The sequence below is a fragment of the Poecilia reticulata genome, chromosome 4, assembly GCF_904066995.2.
Source record: "Poecilia reticulata chromosome 4, P_reticulata-male-v2, whole genome shotgun sequence".
Taxonomy (NCBI): Eukaryota; Metazoa; Chordata; class Actinopteri; order Cyprinodontiformes; family Poeciliidae; genus Poecilia; species Poecilia reticulata.
This window is the reverse complement of record NC_088833.1, coordinates 27044072-27064687: the sequence shown is the minus strand read 5'-3', so window position 1 is coordinate 27064687 and position 20616 is coordinate 27044072. Positions and strand designations below refer to the sequence as shown.

General features: G+C 39.6%; 2 protein-coding genes across 3 annotated transcripts; both read right to left on the bottom strand.

The window, feature by feature from the left end:
• Window positions 1-73: 73 nt before the first annotated feature.
• nit2 (nitrilase family, member 2) lies at window positions 74-4983 on the bottom strand. The gene is made up of 10 exons (XM_008407606.3): window positions 4873-4983; window positions 4591-4709; window positions 4303-4423; window positions 3197-3285; window positions 3002-3095; window positions 2256-2330; window positions 2108-2186; window positions 1902-2000; window positions 936-991; window positions 74-625 (listed from the first exon to the last, which is right to left on the bottom strand). Exons 1-10 carry the CDS (start codon window positions 4898-4900, stop codon window positions 525-527), a joined length of 861 nt encoding a protein of 286 aa, XP_008405828.1. The 5' UTR covers window positions 4901-4983; the 3' UTR covers window positions 74-524.
• A 1269-nt stretch (window positions 4984-6252) lies between these two features.
• Window positions 6253-19827, bottom strand: tbc1d23 (TBC1 domain family, member 23). 2 transcript variants are annotated; one of them, XM_008407603.2, is made up of 19 exons: window positions 19687-19827; window positions 18676-18787; window positions 17506-17611; window positions 16195-16399; window positions 15989-16112; window positions 15784-15908; window positions 15660-15706; window positions 14410-14513; window positions 14185-14307; window positions 13529-13621; window positions 13274-13444; window positions 12412-12454; window positions 12139-12245; window positions 11366-11508; window positions 11149-11193; window positions 9771-9859; window positions 9329-9464; window positions 9002-9196; window positions 6253-7895 (listed from the first exon to the last, which is right to left on the bottom strand). In XM_008407603.2, exons 1-19 carry the CDS (start codon window positions 19719-19721, stop codon window positions 7811-7813), a joined length of 2088 nt encoding a protein of 695 aa, XP_008405825.1. In that variant the 5' UTR covers window positions 19722-19827; the 3' UTR covers window positions 6253-7810. The 2 variants fall into 2 exon arrangements, with proteins under 2 accessions (XP_008405825.1, XP_008405826.1); XM_008407604.2 differs by lacking the exon at window positions 11149-11193.
• Window positions 19828-20616: the final 789 nt, after the last annotated feature.

The window sequence follows — 20616 nt, the reverse complement described above, 5'->3', positions numbered from 1 at the left end:
GTTTATAGGATATTTCCTTTTTTTTCAAAAAATTTAAAAGCCACAAGAGGCTGAAGGAAGGACCACAAACAGGTGCTTTGGTAACTTATTTAAAAAACTCCTGAATCTGTTTCTGAATCACATGTCGTACAGCTCCGTCTGTTACTTAGTATCTCTGAGTTAATCAACACTTTTTGTTAGTGAGTCTGGGATTTTTTTTTAAATTAACCTGGATTTGGATGAGAAACACACACGTAAAACTGCATAATTTAAACACAAGCTCAAATCTAATTAAATTTAAGAAGCTGTTCAGGAGGGGAAAAAAAAGAAAAGAAAAGAAAAGTTGTCCTCGACCGTTTTCCCTCCCAGTTCGTCGTTCTTCACATGAAGGCTGGTCCTGAATTAGAGCTGGCTGGCTATCGCAACGGCTCCATCAAGCACTAAATATTGACAGCCAGTCTCCTCGATGACAAGAACCAAGATTATTTAACGTTGGGATTTTCCAAAATCACATAATTAGAGGAGCGTGATCCCGTTTGGAACGTTCAGCCCGATCCTTGCTGCATGGCCGTCACGGCGTAGAGGTCGTCCCGACGCTGGGAGCTGATTGGGATCTGCTGCCGGATGTCGGCCAAGTACTGCAGGTCTGGATTCGGGCAACACAACATGCAGAGTCAGAACATGCAGAACCTCATCACAGAGGAAAACACAGTCTGACATGTGGGAGGGAGGAAGGTAGGGAAGACGATCGGAGGGACGACATTTATGGTGGGGAATAAAATCTAGAAACAAAACTATTTCCTTTCTCCAGCCCAGATGTGGAAAATCCTGAAATCAAATCCCAAACTACTCCACAGTTTTACCAGACTGCTTGGAAGTGCTGTGTATCAAGTAATAATTTTTTCTTAGCTTCCTAGATCAAAGCTCAGATGGAGGGAAAGACCTCTGATTCTCACCGATATCGGCGTAGATGATGGATTCCTCATGCCCAGCCTTGGCGATGACCTCTCCCCTGTAAAAACATCCAAACACGTTCAGATCGGATCAAACGGCCACACAGAGCATCAGCAACGGTTTGCAATACGGCTCAAACAATTAAATTAGATTGATATTGCGTTTAATCTCTTATTCGAACAGTTATCAACCAATTTAGTAACCGATTAATCACTCACTCGAAAAAGGCCATTTTCTAGAAGAACAACACAGTTAGAGCGGTAATGAAGGCAAAACTGTTCAAAAAATATTTACATTTTTATCTTAAGATAAAAAAAGCCCTTGTTTACCAGGAAATATGTTCCACCCAGAACTCCTGAAGTGACACTTGTAGGTTCAAATTCTTTTTTATTATTATTTTAAATCTCCTATGAAGCAGGAGATCTTTGATTGCCACTTATTAAATTGGTTAATCCAAAATAAAATAAAATAAAATAAAAATAATCAACAGCTCAGTCCTTCACTGTACTGATGTCAAATGAAGCAGAACGGGCTGCAGCTTTTCATGGGTATTTTTTTTGCTACAAATGAAACGTTCACCAAATGAATGCTGTTACTGCATTTTAGGCATTACAATGTTTACTTTTCTTACTTAAAAAATGACTTGAGTCGCTGGTTTATTTACAGTTTTAACATTGTACAAATTACGCTTTAGTGGTTAAATGAAAAACCGTCACAGCGTGCCATTTTGTTTGATCCGGTTACACGACTCAGTAGAGTAGACTGATTAATCGATTACTAAAACAGTTTTAGCCTCAGTTTATAAGAGCACAAGTGTTTTCAAAACGTTGACCTTCAGCCTCGTCACATCTAACTGAATTACACTGTAATGATTTTGTTGTTTTGTTTTTTAAAGATAAAGATAAACTCAGAATAGGTGGCCATTCCCGTTGCCGGCCGTCTGTCTGTCCGTGCTCCTGCGGTCTTACCACGGGTTCACCACGGTGCTGTGACCCCAGGCCACATAGGACGCAGCTTCGTCTCTGGCAGGCGACGCTGTGGCCACGTACATCTGGTTATCGAGGGCCCTGCGTCACACACGGGAAGATGACGCAAAGGAATCTTGACTGGATTATTAAACGCGGCGGTGGATCTCGACGGCCGATGCAAACTTGCAGGCGGGCTCCAGTCTCACCTGGCCCTCTGCAGCAGCTCCCAGTGGGCGGGGCCTGTCATCATGTTGAAGGCTCCGGGGTAAACCAGCAGCTGGCAGCCTGAGCACAGAACAAGTTCTTCAGCCGTTCTGTCAGGCAAGTCCAAATGAGTCGTTTTCAGTCGCTTACCTTTCCTGTTGTAGAGCTGAGCGAGCTCCGCGAACCTCATGTCGTAGCAGATTCCGACTCCCACCCTACAGAACGCTGCCACAGCCAAGAGAACAGGGGAAGAAAATCTGAACAAAACAAGATTCATCTACTTAAAACTGGTCGAACCACATGAAAGTTCTAGATTTTGTTGTATTTTATGTGAAAGAGCAACCCTAGAGACGGAAATGCTCGTCAGTTCCATTTGCTTTGAGGTTTTAAATGGCAAGAAAGTTGCTGAGTTGGCAACAGCGGGGAGACGATTGTTAGCTGCAGACGTGACGTGGTGGGCCGGACTGTTGGCCAAACGTCTCCCACTGGAGAGAAGAGGAAGACTTAGGTTGATTTTTAGAACTTTGCTGAGGTAGATGAGATCAGCGTCGCATGTAATTATCGGCTGATCACTAAGCTTCCCAAAATTCAAGAAATCAGGGCAGATGCATCGTAGCTCACCCAGTTAATTATTTATCATTTTAAGTCAGTTATTAAAGGAAATTATGGAAGGTCCAAAGAGCCTCTTGTGGCTCTGCAACCGCAGGTCGCAGACCAATGATTACGTTATTTGACCCCCAAACATTCTTCAGATTTTTAGTTGTAGAAAAATATGAAAAAAAAAAGGTTTTGTTTTTTAATTTCAAGTAAAATACCATAAGGCGTGCGATTCTAACAGTGATAGATGTGGAAAAGCTCCAGGTGCATAAAGACAGCCGTCCCCATCTGCCACTCACGTGTGTCGAACGTGGACAGACTGTTCCCGGGGCTCAGCGTCTCAGACTCCTGGAAGCGGATTTTCCCTGGAACGTCGATGTCGAACAGGTGAATCTTTTGGGAGAGAGGGGAAGAGGGGTTTACACAAACGCAGCGGGCGCTGGGGCACGGCTCCGTCTGTGAAGGAGACCTGCGCAGGTGAGGAACACGCAAACCTTCCGGTGCTTGAGAATCAGCTCTCCTTCAGGACCGAACACGGCACAGGTGTTGTACAGCTTCCCGCTGTCCTCTTCAGGGATTGAGCCTGTTCAACAACAACAAGGAGGCTTCAGTCATTCATTCATATGAACATGGAAAATGGTTGGATTGTTTGCCAATTGTTTCTTAATTTGCATTTGTTTTCCCACAGTCTTTCCACTGACCCAGCTGCTCCAGGTTATCCGGTTCATCTGGTTTCTTTTCTATTTTATCAGCGACTCAAATGTGATGATGATCAGAGATGTTTTGACCAACTCTGAGAAAAAGTTTTAAAAATTATGATCAGCTGCAATCTTCTTATCTATTATTCAGTATTTTCTGGAAGAGGAAGTTAACTAAAACAAAGAAAAAACGGATTTCCATATAATACCATTTCCCTCTTCAATTTGGATTATACATAAAACATCCTCTAGATGGCAGCATACTTTGCCCTAAGTGTAGAATAATTTATTTAGCTTCTTGAGAAAACATATGAACTTACTTCCACTATGTCTAATTATAAATTTGCTACACCATAAGAGAGCTTTGCTCTTTATTTTATGCATTATATTAATATAATGTGATTTTATTTCAAATGCATCTAGAAGACCAATTTTTGTGTTCACTATTTGTTTTCCTGATACACTAATGCAGATACTAACCAGTATTTTCCCCATATATATATATATATATATATATATATATATATATATATATAGTTTATTTTATTTATTTTTTTTTTACAAATTAGGTGGCTTCTGAAGGTAATTATATGCATTGGGTTGTATCCAGGTGAATCGGATTAGAAAGGGGCAGAATATTTCTATCTTTTTAGAATTTCTTTGGGTGAAAAAATCATTTGTAAATCTATCTTAACCAGGTTGCTGAGAATAAACAGACACAGGGTGTGAGTGCATGTCAATTTGCGATATTGGTTCTAATAAACTCCAGCTCATTCAGCTGCAATTTCTAACAAGACATCAACAGCTATTTGACAAGGTTGTAAATTAACACCTAAAAGGCAACTTTCTTTTCAAATGTGAAGGTTTAATGTGGGTGACCATGGCGACGCATGAGTCCATACCTCCCACCAGATGCAGCTTGTTCTCCTTCGCCACCTCCGACAGCATCTGGGTGGATTCTCCTGGGATCTTCTCAGCATACTTGGAGAAGAAGCTCGTTCCGTACGGAGAGTTGAAGCATTCCTGAATCGAGGTGAGAAGGACAACTGTCAGAGTGCCTTAAAAAAATATTCAGACCCTTTTAAAAATGTGTTCCACATTTTGTTACTCCTCATACTCTCAATGAGAGAGTGATAAGAAACCTAAAGGTCACTTTATACAGTAAATAATAATAAAAATAACCTCCTCACCGGCAGCAGCACCACTTTGCTGCCCTGTCCCGCTGCCTCCTTCACCAGCCTCCGCACTTTGCTCAGGTTGTTCGCTTTGTCACTGCTCACCTGCAGTTGGACCACAGCCAGGCGGAACTCTGGGACAACAGAACCCGGTCAGCACGGAGATTTTACAACACGGCATAAGTTACAAACTACTGAGGTTTTTTTTATTATTATTATTTTTATCAAACCACAGCTAAATTTAAACTACGAATAACGTTAAAATATGGTAACTCACACAAATACTTTCATACTTACTCAACATTACTCTGGTCACAGCGGTCATATGTGCAGAACTCGGCTCAGCCCCAAATCAAAAGCAAAGCAGGGCTCTGAGTACTTCCGGGTGGATGTTTGCTTTTCAAAATAAGAGTATACCTTTTTTTTTCTTCCCCCATTTCAACAACAATCAAGAAATTCATTAACTGTATTATTATATAATTATGTGTACGTTGTGTGTTTGTTGGATAAAGAATAAATATAAAAACAGCACACAAATGAGCTATTTGAGATAAATTCAGGAAACTCTTGTACTGACCTTAAACCGTGGTCTTTTATTGTGAAAAAGCTGAGGTTCTCGTCACAGTGGGTGGTTAACTGGTGTCCAATCAGAGTTTAGTCCAAAGTATAACTACTCATTGGTAATCAATTTGAACAAAACAGTAAGAGAGTTGAAAAAGATTAACACCAGTCAGCACATGGCCTTAAACTGTAGTTGCTGTTTTCAGACATTTTTATAAATTGATGCAGCTGGTGCTAAAATGCTTCAGTATAATCTTCCCCTTTAAGGATCCCAGACTGAGCCTGCTGACATTTCTCTGCTCAAACTAATAAAATCCAGCGTTTTATAAGACCACATCATGACTCTTCCGCCGCCCTGCTTGACAATTGAAGTCAACCTACTTTGACGTTTCTCGAAACACATTGTGTATTATTGCCAAACATCTTTACCTTAGTCTCATCTTTACAAATAACATTACCAAAGTGTTAGAGCTTGTTAGATAAAACTTATTTTATATATATATATATATATATATATATATATATATTACAGTTATGAACTGTAACAACTAGATCCTGAGGTTGAATCTGATGTAACATCTTAACATTGCACCAACTGCCTTATGTGGGATTAGGGGCAGTAATTTATCTTATCATTTATTGTGATAAATTTCTCATAAGAATTTTATCATTGTCATGATAAATTCCAATCAGTGATGTTTATAACACCCCAGAACTTTCCTTATTGTTGGGATTGATAGTTTTACTATTTTCTCCACTGCTTGTTCAATAAAAGCATCAATAAATACACAAACAGAGTTATTGTGTGCGGTTTATAGATACAAATCACACTAAATGAGACCGGTCCTAAAGCAATGCATTGCAAATGAGAATGGTAATCAAGAGCAGCATTTGTTTATGGGGCCACAAATAATGTGATAAAACCTAAGTCCATGTGATGTCTAAAGCTGATAGGCTGACGGACAGTTTGAATGTTTCCAACTAGTAGAAAGTGTTTCCCATTGTGGATGTGTGTGACCTTTAAATAGTTTATAATGCATTGTATTATTTCTTACTACACACACACATTTAGTTTAGTACATAGAACTTTTTTTTTTTAATAAACATGTCTACAGGTGCGGTCCAATAATCTCCATTTATTAAAAACAGAAATGTTTAGAAAACAATAGCAGTACAGTAAGGTGCAAAGTAAATTATACTTGTTTCATTTCAATATAGTGGTCGGCGTCCTGTCTGATGCTACAGAGTGACGTAAAGACTCCCTCCCGGTCGAGGATGTTCCAGTCAGAGAGAATACCGACAACACAGCAAACGGGGTGACAAGAATGGATCGGACCAAAAGACAAACCCGATTAAGACCTTCTGTTTCAAGTTTTGCGTTCTTCTCCTTCCCATTTCTCAAAAGATTCTTTAGTTTTTATACGGGTGATTAGAAATAAATACAATTTACAGAGTGCTTGTAGAAACTGAAATTTCCACTTAAACAGATCCCCATGCTGCCTGCACAGGTAACCTTAAAGCAAAAATGCGTCGTTAAGCAAAAGCAAATGTAGGAAAACGAGAACATAAACTGCATGTTGATGGGCGAAGCCGCTACTGCTGGTGCCCAAAAATGACATCAGAGCCACGAGGCCGACCAAAGCTGCTCGGTTTGGATGAGTACAACCAAAAACACCAAACTGGTCTGGAAGCATAACCAGTCAGTTAATATTTCATTCCTATTTGAAGCGAAACATTTCCTATGCGAGTCAAGGAGGTGAACAAAGAGAATTGCATAATAAACTGAATGAGGGCGAGTTTCTCCAGCTTTCGTCGACTACAATCACCGAACCTCCTGGAGTGATCCTAGCGTAGTTTTTGGGTGGGGCTGCTTGAGCTACAAACTGCTTAGAGACGAAAGCTAAAGAGGATAAATGAGAATAAATTGGCCCACAGAAATACTCAAAGGCAAACTGTTTACTGTAGGAACAAGGGATGTTTCAAACCTCCAGTTTCCTGTATTCTCTCCATCAGGATGTGCTTTCATAATGACATTTCTTTTTCGACAGAGCAGTTCACACAATATATACATTAGATATTTATAAACACCTTCAAATAACTTCTGTTTAAGGCTACCTGATGGAAAAGGAGAAATGTCATCAGAAAAAGAAAAAAAAAGAAGCAGGAATCATCGGCCAGCGTCGCCAAAATGCAGCTTAGCTGACACATACTAAAAATGATGAATAATAAATTTACCGAGTATGTAAAGAAAGATCACAAGAAAACTAAGACAAGTCAAAAGGTCAGTTATGCATGGGGTTTATAGATTTGCCACTGGGTGGCCAGTATGCTACGTTAAGGCCAGAGCAACATCAAAGCCAAACTGCACTGTAAAAGGAAGAACACACGACATAACCGATTTTTCTTAAATTAGTCACAGGAAAGTGGTTGGATGACTGCAGAGCACCTAAGTTATTAGGACACGGGCAGCACTGACCCGCAGGCCTGCTGTTGGAGGAGCGTCCCAAAACGTCCCAGGAACGGGAGACACGGGAGGGGGGGGCGTCGCACTCAAACACTGCACTGTCCAGGAGGGAGGACGCCCAGGAAAGGGGGAGGAGACGAGTCTTCTCACAGTTTGTGTCACCTGCTGCTGTGACCGCAGCCTCCCCCCTGACACCGCCGCCGCCTCCGCTTACGAGCTCTCCAGAGCGTCTAATACTTTCATGATCTGCTGCTTGATGACTTTAGTGGCGTCGCCTGCATTTGGTATCAAATATCTGGAGAGGAAGAATGAAAATATTTGATAAGCTTCATGAAAACATGAAAAAAACCCAAATTATTTTATCTGATAGGAGTGATTAAAAGTTTTCCAAATATGCTTTCTCAATTTTGAATTGTATCAAATTTTCTGTTTTTGAAAGTTTTTGGAAATCTTAATTTTTTTTTTTTTTTTTCCACTCCTGTTTTTCTCAGTTCAGAGTGATGTCAGCACTCCCAGGGCCGTCATCTTTTTTGACGAGCGTGTTTTACAGCTTCTATTTATTTGGACTTTGAATTCAGGTCAACTCAACTCACATACAGGATGATTGGAATAAAAATAAAAAATAAATTTTTTTCAAAATATTTTTTGTCGATTTTATAATTTCTAAAAAAAAAAAAAAAAGAAGAAAGGAATGGATGTTTTTTTTTTTGGTTAAAGTCAGAAATTTTTTATAAATTTCAGACTTGACCCACAAATTTCAATGCATTTCATTGGACGTTTGTCCAACAGACCTAACAAACAAATATTAAAGCAGAAGAAAGGTGAGAGTTTTAAACGTAAAGAAATAAAAATATCTGAAAACTGGGCCTTAAATTTGTATTCAACCCAATTTATGCAATAATATCCCGCAATAATATTAATAGGGCTGAAACTAACAATTATTATAGTAATTGATTAATATATATCATTTATTTGCACAATTGGATAAAAAAAATTGGCACAATTTGATGAGTACTTTTATTTAAATCTAAGATTTTTTATGTTCCTAGTGTGTTTGTCTGTCAGCAATTTGTCTTTTTGAGTCTCTATGCTCTAGTTAATGATTAATCAATAACTAAATTAGCTGACGATTATTTCAACAACCAATTCATTATGATTAATTGATTTAGACCTACAAAAAGGATCTCAGGCATTCAACATTTCAAAACTGAATGAACTGCAGAGACTGACTGCAGACAGAATCTCGCACATCATCAACAACCTCAGTTGAGCAATTTACACAAGGAAAGACACTGTTAAAAGGAGGACATAAGAACTTCTTTTTGTGTGTGTTCATAATGCAACTTTTATCTTGTCGTCTCAGTAAGCTGTGAAAATTTAAAATCAAAACGAGATGATCACCTCTCAACTGCAGATATTTCCACTCCAGCTGAATTGTTGGTCCCGAATTTGAAGGTGATAAGTTCTGGGTGCTTCTTTTTGGATGTGATCTTCACCACGGAGCTCAGCGCCTGTCTGGACTGGATGTAAGCAAATCCTTTCCTGGAGGCAATCTCCCTGAGGCAGTACATGTGGGTCGCCGTGATCAACAAGTGACTGGAAGACACACAAAAACACACAGAGTCAGAGTTCAAGAAGCACGTTTTCTCATTTCCTTGTTTTGTTTTTTTTTATTCCGATGTGTTCGATGTCTTTTATGAGCCCCCCCCAAAAAAAAGACTAATTCACCTGGGAAACATGTGACCTGTTTCTTTAACTTCATTACAGGGAATGTGGTGTTTAATGTCGGGCTTGTTGATCCACGTCTGAATGTTCACAATCTCCTTTCGGTCGTCGTCTGACATCGAGGAGCTGTCGATCTCATCTGGAAGGAAAAACACGTGATGCTCATTTCAGCTGAATTCACTTAAAATGTTTATTTTTTTTAAAACGCATATACAAAATGTACTGAAGAACACATTTATTTGATAACTTATTAGAGCACATTTAAATACATAATTTGGTTAAATGTATAAAAACAACTCATTTGATCAGTCAGTGCAATTAGGAGAATAACAGCAAAATGAATACTAAACTGACAAGAACAACAGGTTCACTATGTTGATCAAATCTAGAATTTTTGTCCAATATCAGAACCGATACAGATATCAATATCGGGTCCAGCCTTTACCTGTGTCGTACTCCTCTTCGTCGCCAATGCTAAAGACCGGCTTCACGCCCCGGTACGGTTTCCCAACACGGTCGCTGCTGCTCACGTGTCTGTTTGCAGAAGGAAACAAAGCGGTGCAACGTTGTGACATTACCCCAAAATTTAAAAAAACGACAACAAAAAAGCAAACATATCAAACGGCTGTGAAAGAGACGCTTTCAGAAACAGAAGACGTCCAAGTTTGCACACAAAAAGCGATGACATGGAGACTCTCAGACTGCTGGGAAAAAAGGTTATACGCTGGTGGACATAAGAAGAAGTTAAGCGAGAGCCTTGCAGCTTAGTTCTACTTTACAGATTGGCATGATATTCAGGGCTACCGACCAACGAATCACAGCGTCGCTTTTGTCTCCAAAATTCTGCGCAGCCCTGACTATCATGCAAGAAGACACTGAAATGGAAAAACGGACTGTCAGGCACATCGCAGCATGGACTAATTTAACTAATTATATTAAAGAAATGGAAACTAGATGTGTTTCATGCATTTATTTCTGAAAAATAATCGCTCACAGGTCATGAAAAGTTTAAATTCTGTTTCCTCAGGATTTGAAAGTCACACAAGTCCAATAAAAAAGGAGCTTCGATAGAGAAATGAGGAAGACTGCTGACTCGACAGTTGTTCAGCAGACAGTCACAGACTTCCTCCATAAGGAGGGTAAGCCACAAAGCATTCCTCGATACTGATGAGAAAGTACTAGTTCCACTGACAGATTACTCCATTTATAACGTGGAGGGAAAAAAATCTTGTTATAAGTGAAATAATCTGCCAGTGAAATATTACAATATTAATGAATCAATGGCTTAAAACAAGCTTGTATCTCACTGAAAAGTTACTAGTTTTGTCTTATTTCAAGTGCACTAATATATATGCCAGGCCACACTGATGAGGAAATTCATGCAAAAGGAGCCCCAACCAAGCACTGAGTGGATATTCTGCACAGCACATGGGGACAACAGAAATAAATGCTTGAACTACATCGTTTCTGAACTGAACTGCTGAGATAAACTGCAAGCATATTGAGATGCGCCTGCAAAACAGCGAAGCTGACCCTGAAATGCCTTAAGATTCAGTAAGGATGACTGGAGACTTTGTTAAAGGCTGCAGCTTCTGTAAATGTCGTTAGTGAAAGCATGAAAAACAGACCTTAAAATAAAAACCACGTTAAACAGAGCCTGCCCTCGCTGCATGGGGAATGTGTCGTTATGAGTGAGTGAGCAGAGTAAGGCAGAGATGTTGGTTGCTAAGGCATGCTTTAATGCATCTCGGAGGGGGGACAAGTGCGCCTCTATAGCCAGTGGGCATGCTGGTGACAGACAATTGGATGTTTGGAGCTCTTACCGATCTGGAATCACCTTCTCAGGCCAAGGCAGATTGAAAGATATTCTAGTGTAGAATAAGGCACAGGGACTTTAACAAAACTGGCACATTAAACAACTTTCATCAAACAATCGTGTGTTCAGTGTTCAGATGTACCGCACCCCAACAACCAGAGCTGTTAGAGTGTGTTAGGAGTTAATGGAGAAGAGGCGTTTGGACAAACAAACCGGGCTCCTACCTGTCTACAGGCGTGGATGTGTTCTCGATGAAGCTGATCATCTTCTCCTTCACGTTAACAGACTTGGACTTGAGAGCGAAAGTCATTTTGTTGACCAGAGACTTCACGCCTTTGCCGTCTCCAGGGCTGCTCAAAGACTCTCCCTGTGTTGTTGGAAGAATGAAATAAAAAAAAACAAGAAAAAGAAAAAAAACAAATCGACAGACCTTCAACAAAAATGCAAAAAATAAATAAAATTAAATTATTATAGGTCAGTGAATTGAAAAAGTATTCATATCACTTTGACTGTCTCACTTTGTCAAGCCACAGTCTAATTTATTGGGATTTTATGTGACAGAACAAACCAAAAGTGGTTTATCATTCATAAGCTGAAGGAAAAAAACTTTATGTTGTCTTTAAAAAAAATTAAAACATAAAACAAAAAAAAATCAGTAAAGTGTGCAATGTATATATGTCTTTTTAAAGGGACTGCATTCAAGTCCCTAAAAAAAAAAGTTATGTTTTAGCATAACTTTCTTTCAACACTTCCTTTCTTCATACTTCTCATCCATTTTTAGGGGCATTAAATAATAAAAAAAACACAGACAAAGAGTTGAAATAAAAAAAACAACTTAAAAACCATTTATCCTTTTCCTCCCACTTCAATATGCTTTGTACATTACAATAAAATCCCATTAAAAGACGCAGAGGTTTGTTCAAAGGGTGTGAATACTTTTGCAAGGCACCGTAAAGACGTTTGTGAGAAACTGTTTCCTTCCTTCTCCTCCACCTACATCCACAGAGCTGAGGCTGCTGTGAGATCCAGATGTGCTGACTATCCAGTTCATGTATGAAGAGTCGAGGCCTTCGACGTTCATGTCCACCAGGTGCTTCTGGAGGGCTGAAACGGCACAAAATGTTAGTTTTATGCTGGGAAGCTTTCACGGCAGCATATTTAGGAAACACTACTGAAAGCACAGCATTTTTTTGCAGCCTTTATGCCACTGTAAAATACAACCGTAAAAAATGTTTTGAAAACTGCATGTGCATGACTTTAACCTACTTACCCATAAAGCCTCCCTTAGCAATGCTCACATATTCTTTGTTTTTCTGTAATATGGAAACAAAAAAAATGCAGAACTGAGGTTGCAAATCAGGAAGACAATGAAACATGTTCCTGTTTCCTGTGAACTAGAGTTTAGATCGGGTCTAAAAAGAAAAAAAAAAGAAAAAAAGAAAATCCAGCCCAAACCCATAGGCATTGCGCCAGAGCTGACCCAAGCCTCCGAGTGGAGGAGTCATGAGGGAAGGCCGCTCTGTGAGGCGGAAGCTCTCAAGACGAGCTTCATCGTCAAAGGTCAGCACTATGTCCCCCAAAGCGTTTGCACAGCTGAATGGTTGCCAAGGGAAATTAAAGGATTTCTCAAACATGCATGAAATTTTTTTTAAAAAATCAAGACAACACTCCATGTGTGTTTGATGAGGGAAAAACATAGTATAATATGAAGCACAAAAAAGTTGATTTTACATAACCCTGCCCCTTTAACGTCTTGTTGTGAGAGCAGGGTGAGTGAAGTGCAAATCATCCGGGATGTGTAGAGTAGAGGCATCTTGTAATTTGTTGTGCTTGTTGCAGTCTGATTAACTTCTGCCCCCTACTTAACTTTATTTCCTCTGCAGGTTAAACTATCTGCTCCTCTATTAACATCATAATATGTGGAGTAACACAACGTTAAATTGTGCATTCTCTTGTGGTTTTCTCTGTGCTGTATGTTTTGCAGGTTTATTAAATGCGCCACAGAAGCCCGACCCAACCCAGACGGTAACCAGATAATTGTGGCCCAGTAGGGCTCGGGTCATAAATCTAAACTCTACTGTGAACAGAATGAAATCTGAATGCGTTTTTTAAAAATGGGCCATGCTCTTCACCTGTAGGAAATGGGCCAGCACCATGTTCATGTACATGTCCTCCTCCTCTCTCCCGCTGCCCATGAAGCACAGGTGCTCTCCGCTGGCGATGGAGCCCGACTCTAAAGACTGCTTCTGAGCCTCCAACAGGGACTTCACAGACAGTGCAAACTCAGAGGGGTTCTGGAGCATCTGCAGGAAGAAAAGTTCAAATGTTTCAGGAAGAAAGAACAAAAGCATCCGCATGCAATGGGCAACACCGTCAGCGTCTCTCACCAGGTCAGAGTCCAGATGGAAGGCTGTGGACAGGTGTCCAGCGTTGTACTGCTCTGCAGGCCGACAGTCCACCACAAAGAAGCGCACCCCGTCCTAAAACACCAAACGCATCTTTATCGGACTGTTTAAGAAAAAATAACTGCTTGCTTGGAAATTTTCTGGCTAAATTTAAGCCTGTTGCAATAAGCAATTCATCCATTAATTGACTAATACATTAAAATGAGCTTGATCATTTCCATTCTGATGAAAAATATTTTTGAAGATCAACTGTGTTTACAGAGACATAGTAATCCATCTTTTTTTTTTTTTGATTGTGTGTTTTTCTTTGAGTTTTCCTTTGGTTGTTGTGTTTTATTTAGGAAATGTAAAATATCCTCCAGTTCCAGTGCTAAGTGTTCTTTACTAAATTAAAGTTTATTGGTCTTTGAGAGGGTTAACTTGCATTATTAATATTGTAATTATCCATATACTACTTGAAAATGGTGTCAAAACATTATCATCGTTTATCCCAATAAGTACTGGACAATTTATCGTCCAGTTAAATTCACTATTATGACAGGTCTAGCTGAAATCATGTGTGTGTGTGTGTGTGTGTGTGTGTGTGTGTGTGTGTGTGTGTGTGTGTGTGTGCGCGCGCGTGTGTGTGTGTCACTGACCTGCTGAAGCTGGTTGGCCTGCAGGATCTCTGGGACAGACACGGGGAGACACAGAGCCTGACTCAGGTCAGTATCTTCCTCTTTAAGAGCCACCAGGCTGCTACCAAACAGATTCTGATTCATCTAACATGATGAATGATGACAAAGATGGAAAAAACATAAGTTGCTTTAACAAGATGACAAACATACATAAAATGCTTCATTAATCTGCACACAAAGCCTTGCCTTTCTAAGTGACAGCGGGGTTTTGCTCTGGTAATGCTGGGCCAATGAAAACAAATCTTCAATGTCTTCTGCTTCCAGCAGAGAAGGAGACGTCTCCAACATTTCTGGAACAAAGACATTCTCCATTGAGTGTATTTTACAAGAAAAAACTGGCTAGATAGTGAACAAATCTAAACATGCACTGCAAAAACAAATCTTACCAAGTATTTTTGGTCTAGTTTATCGTGCAAATATCTTGGTGCATTTGAAATAAGACAAACCTAATTTACAGTTAATTTTTAAGCAACAAATTGGGAATTTTTTAAGTCTATAATTCCTTAGTGTTGATTTTATTTCAACTGGGTGATTATTTCACTTATAACAACCAGTACTTAAAAAAATAATAATAATGAATTAGTGCCTTAAAACAAAGTCCTCTATTTTGCTAAAAAGTTACTTGTAAGTTAGTTTTGTCCAGGGGTGAAAGTAGGTGGGTATGGTCGGGTACTGCGTACCCCTAAAAGATTTAGCTGGGGTATGCAGTACCTGTAAGAGAGGGGAGCGGTCGTCTGCTGTAAAGAATCAATGAGTTCACTAATCATCCGTGACTGATAAGTTTTTCAAGAACAATCTAAAACAAGGTTTTGTTGGCTCTGGTGGCCTTTATTTGAAAGTAGTCTGACAGGAAACAAGGTAATAATAGAAGGGGAAGACATGCGGCAAATGTCGCCAGGCCGGGAATTAAACCTGTGACCACCGCCATGAGGACTAAGGCCTCAATACGTGGGTTGTGCCAAGCCCCTGCACCACCACAGCACCCCAGAAATATCCCAACTTTAGAAGATGTGCTTTTAACTTAACAGAGCTCTGTGGTAACTCAGTCTGAGAGTCAGGGTGAGGAGGCGCCAGACATGGAAAACTAGGATGCACTCCATGCCATGATGTTCAGAATTTAGGTCTCATGGCATAAATGGAAACATTTGTAGCAAAATGTTTCCATGTTTCCATTTTGTAGCAAAATGTTTCCATTTTGCTACAAAATGGAAACATGGAAATATTTTGTAGCAATTCAAAAGCTAACCAGCTTTTATCGCTTCGTAAAAAAATTCATCAGCACAGAAACTCCAAAGCACACAAAGAAGCTTTGGAGTTGAAATAAATAAACCTACTTTCACCCCTGGTTTTGTCCTATTCTGATATGTTTGACACTAGAAACTAGACCAGAAATATTAGATGTTGTGTTTTTGCAGTGTAAGGTAAAACAAACTGACTGATGACGTCCTCTTTGCTCTCTGCTTCTTCTGCAAGAACGGTTTCTCTGAGGGTGAATAAACATAATCAGAACAAAAACAACCGGTGTCGACGATCCCACGACTCCCGATAACGGATACGCACTTGGCATTGACGAGGATGATTAGCATGAGGAAGAAGATGAGGAAAGGATCTGCCTGCTGGAGGTATGAGTCCCACAGGGCCTGAGTAACTTCGGGCCTGCAGTGACTGGAAAACAAACTCCCCAGCTGAAAAAAGAAAAACGCACTTCAGTCACACTTCAGAAAAAGCATCGATTCAACCCGACTGTCAGAATGTCCTGACTTACCCAGTTGATTGCGTAGGAGTCGGGTGTGATTTTTTTGGTGTCTAGGAAGGAGCACAGCTCCGGCTCATGGTACTGCAGCAACAGTCTGTAAAGGTGGAAGGGTCGTCCTTTCGGGATGCACTCCCTGAAACGAAAGCGCCCGGCTGATGTTAAAACCCGCCGGCAAGTGAGGATGTGAAGACGGGGTGATGGCAGGGAAGCTCTACCTGGGGATGTATTTGTTCATAATGGCGTAGAAACAGTTGTAGAGGTCGCTGCGGGGCAACTTCAGTCCCAGCAGCGGTTTGAGCAGGTGAGGCAAGCTGAGCTCAGAGGTGAAGGTGATGTTGCGAGACTTGCAGTAGAATGTGATAACCGACTCCACGTCGGACACCATCTCGCTCCCCTCCTCCTCTGAAACTCCCAGCTGGTCTGAACATGGCGGGGAAGGAGGGCGGTCACTCATAAGCCTGGTTAACATCTTCACCGACAAGTTGTCTTACAGTCGAAAACAACGTCCCAGGAGAACAATCTCTGTCTGGTTTTATTTTGATCCGTTTTTAGAAGAGATTCTATTCTGAACCTCGCCAGATTCGGCGGATGTCAGGATGTGAGACTCACGGAAGAAATTTAATTCTATGAACTCAGAATAAAACAGCAGCCAGGTGACTCCTCAGCTCGTGCTCTAAGATAATAATCTCGTGTTCAGCAGATAATGACACATCGTTCAAGAACAGCCTTCAGACGTCTTGCGTTAAACAGAAAATTTTAGCAGCGCACCGATCCAATACCAATATCTGTATCTGTATCGGTGAGGACATTGAATAAAAAAATCTAGACTGGGCATTGGTAACAACGTAACCAATCCATGAGGACAGATCTATTCAGTCCAATTCTATGTTTTGTGCTCTGATCGACTTCATCCTTTCTTATTGAACTTTATATTTAGAGCGCCTAGTTGCACTTTCTGAACCATTTGAAAGAAGGTTTGTTGCCGTTTTTGTGTGGTTCATGAAGGTAGTGAAACTATTTCTGTGAGTTTATTTAGGATTTATTTTACATTGGCTGTTCTACTGCTGGCTGCACTGGCGTAGCAAATTAATGTTGTCTTTACATATTTGACCAAGCTTGTCATTAAAGTGTGCTGTGCTGGTGCAGAGTTATGAAATACATTTGCAATTCACTATATTTATGTCCGTGTTTAAAAAAACAAAGCATTTTAAGTCAGTTCAGTCGTTTTTCAGTATCAAGTCAGTATCGGCCGATAACTCGTATCAGTACCAGTATTGGAAGTGAAAAAAGTAGATCGCTGCGTCCATTGAAACATTTGTTTTTATATTCCATTTAAAAGTCTAAATAACAATATTTTTGCATTTTAGACTTGTTTTTTCTGCATTTGTCATATTAATCTGAATATGATCAGAACCCAGAATGTTGTAAATGTTTATCTGCAGAGAAGTTTCTTGTTGTCTTTGTTGTTTTGTTTTTTTTTTACTTATAGATAAGGATTGTTGCGATGTTCATGTGAATTGACTCACCAATCAGCTGCTGACTGCGGTTGTGAATGAGCGTCTGTTCTGGTAAATCAAGCACACCGTCCCACGGGGACAGGCTGTCTCCTTTTCCGGAGACGTTCAGAGCAATCTGTTGACACAAAGCAGATTAAATGTGAAGAAATCAGCCAATCAGCTGAATGTAGCACGAAGCAAAGACAGAAACAAATTTCATCTAAGTTCTTGATATTTTATCTTGTATTCTTCAAATTAAACTTTTGAAATTTCCTCCAAAAATGTTCTGAATTTTCTCAGTTGTTGATGCTTCTCTGCAAAATTATAACCAGCACTCCGTTTACAGACAATTATGATATTTATATCAAACACTACTGGACTTCTGTGGATAATCCTACAGATATCTCAAACAAGTTCTGCAGAACCATGTCGATTAAATGGCTATTGGTGAAACAAAGAAGCAAGCAGTTATGAAAGGGTTCCAAGCCACTGAGAGCCGTCTTTCACGGTGCATAAATGAAGGCCAATAGTTACCTCTCTGCTTTACTATAAAGATTGTAGGGACCAGACCGTTCAATGTAATAAATAATACCCATGTTTTAGAATGCATTTTAGCTTTAATCGAAAGTTTAAGGTTTATTTAACATGATTGAGTTTTCTTTTCTTTGACTTATTAAATAGTACACAAAACTTTCAAAAGGTTAAACTGAAACTACTTGTCTTTCAGTAATTACTTGCATACCTAACACAATAATAAATATGTTAGGAATGCTGTTTTAAAAACAACAGACTGGAGGTGTGTCAGAAAGAGGCGTATAAGTGACATCAATTGAACATGAAATGCTCGTCTGTGGCCTAGAAAGGGGCGATATAGATTTAAAATGTTGTGCGCAAGAACTCCTTGTTGTCTATTTTGCAGTGACTGCAGGATTTTACATCACTGAGCAGATTTGTGGACATGGCAGTAAAAACTCATATGAAAAAGACATATGGTTTTGTGTGCCCTGGTAAATGTGAAAAATCTGTATAAATCACAAAAATATTTGGCGATGTAATGATTTAGGTGTATGGATACAGCGGTAAGAGTCAGAATCGTACTTACTCTAACCCCCCTTTGGTCTTAATACTGTATTATTTTAAGGCAATACTTTTGAAGTACAGCACATGAGGCATCTTAGACATAAAAGACGGACTCTTTACCTTCCACATTTTGGCTCTGTGTTCAACTGAATGCTCTTGGATTTGCATGATGCCCCTCTCCATCTCACTGTCTGACCCACCAGAGTCCAGAGCCTCAGCTAAATCCTGGTCCCTGGACACACAGTTTAAAAAAACAACAAAAAACAACAAGAACAATAAGATGGATTATATAAAACCCTTGTGAAGTTCTTCTATAGCTAAAAACAAACTTAGGATATTCTTACAGAATCCAGTCCTAAACACTTGTACATTGCTAGCATCAAGTGTGGGAAGAGTCAAAGTTTTTCCTCTTTATAACCTCAGTAAAGTGTTATTCTTCTATGGTAGCTATTGCTTTTTAATTTCTGAGCTGAAAGTGAATCAAATGCTGATAGTAGACAGTTTTAGTAATTGATCAATACAAAAACAAGACTATTTACACCTGTGTATGACAGTTGTTAGGAAATCTTCAATAGCAGTCTATATAGGGTAATTTACAGTAAAATAATTTAACAGAAGTTGTTCTGATGGCAAAGTACTTTATGAGTCAACCACTACTTCATAACATGGATTTAAAAAAAATCTTTACATTGTGGTGATAGTATTACACCATGTAGTTTAAACATTTCAAATGAGAATAAAGATAGTGAGGTTGTAAATATTGGATTTAAGGAAATGGGGCTTATTACTAGCATGCTGGCTAACAAGTACATGCACTGAACCATATCTGTGACAGACCTAAAATGATTTTAACATGAACCGCAGACAGTTTTTTTCTAAAGAAACACTTCATTTTTGTGCTAAATTTTTCAATCTTTGCTGTTCTGGTAAGAAACTTGGCTAATTGTTATTATATTAGCAGGCTAGCTGCGGCCACTGAACTGGATTCAGATTTACCATTTACCGTCGGGTGAGCGGCGACACAAAATCATTTTTAATTATTTTACAGTGGAAACTAAACAAATGAAGCCCTCACCGCTTCCTGGCGACCGACAAATATTCGCCAAACATCTAAACAACAAATCGACTCACCAGCTGCCCTGAGCTTCCTCCACGGTATCCGCCATTGTTCTGTTGACAGAGACACGTCACGTCTCGTCACCACGGCAGACGTCACGCACAGCTGTCGCTAATGAGCAGCTGAGATTACCCGGAGAGCTCAGTGAGTTCAACAGAAACTTGAGTAAAAACCGGATACTCACATTAACAACAACTTTAACGCCATAGCGGCAAAAGGAACTTGATTATCTCTGTTGTTTTTGGATACAATATACACCTCTTTTTTTTTCTTTGGTTTGCTATAACGGGACAAGCGCAGCAGTACTGAATGATTTGAGGGATTGTTCGAGATATGGCCCGTGGCCCATTTGTGGCCGTGGGGCTGATTTTGTGAGGCCCAGGCTGCAATTCTAAACCAGCAAATAAGGGAACCCTTGAAATTCAAAGGTAATACTGCAAATCAAAGGTACTGTAAGACGCCCCCGCCCCGACACAGATACAGATGGAAACTTTTTTTGTTGTTGGCACCATTTTTTTTTACTGACATTGAAATGTTAAAATGGAACATGAGGAACAACATCACATATTCATCCTTTAATCATGCCGTTTGCTATCTCTTTTACTTAAAGTTAAATAGGACCACCAATATCTGGCAACTTAAAAATATTTTGGACACCACTGACTTGGAGACATATGTTATATTTATACAATTGAAGATAAATCTTCAGTTTTGAACTGTACAAAAAGAAAGCTAAAAAAAGCTTTTGCTGTTTAGAAAGTAACACAAGCACCAGAGAAGTTAGACCAACTAATTACTAAACAAATACCAGATTGTGTATTAGTTTTTTACATTTGTCCGTGTATCTGCTTAGGTCAACTCTTCAGTCATCCGCTTCCTCATCCGAGAACTGGTTGCAGTGTTCTGAGTGCCAAAGTTTAAACATGCAATGAATACAAATAAAA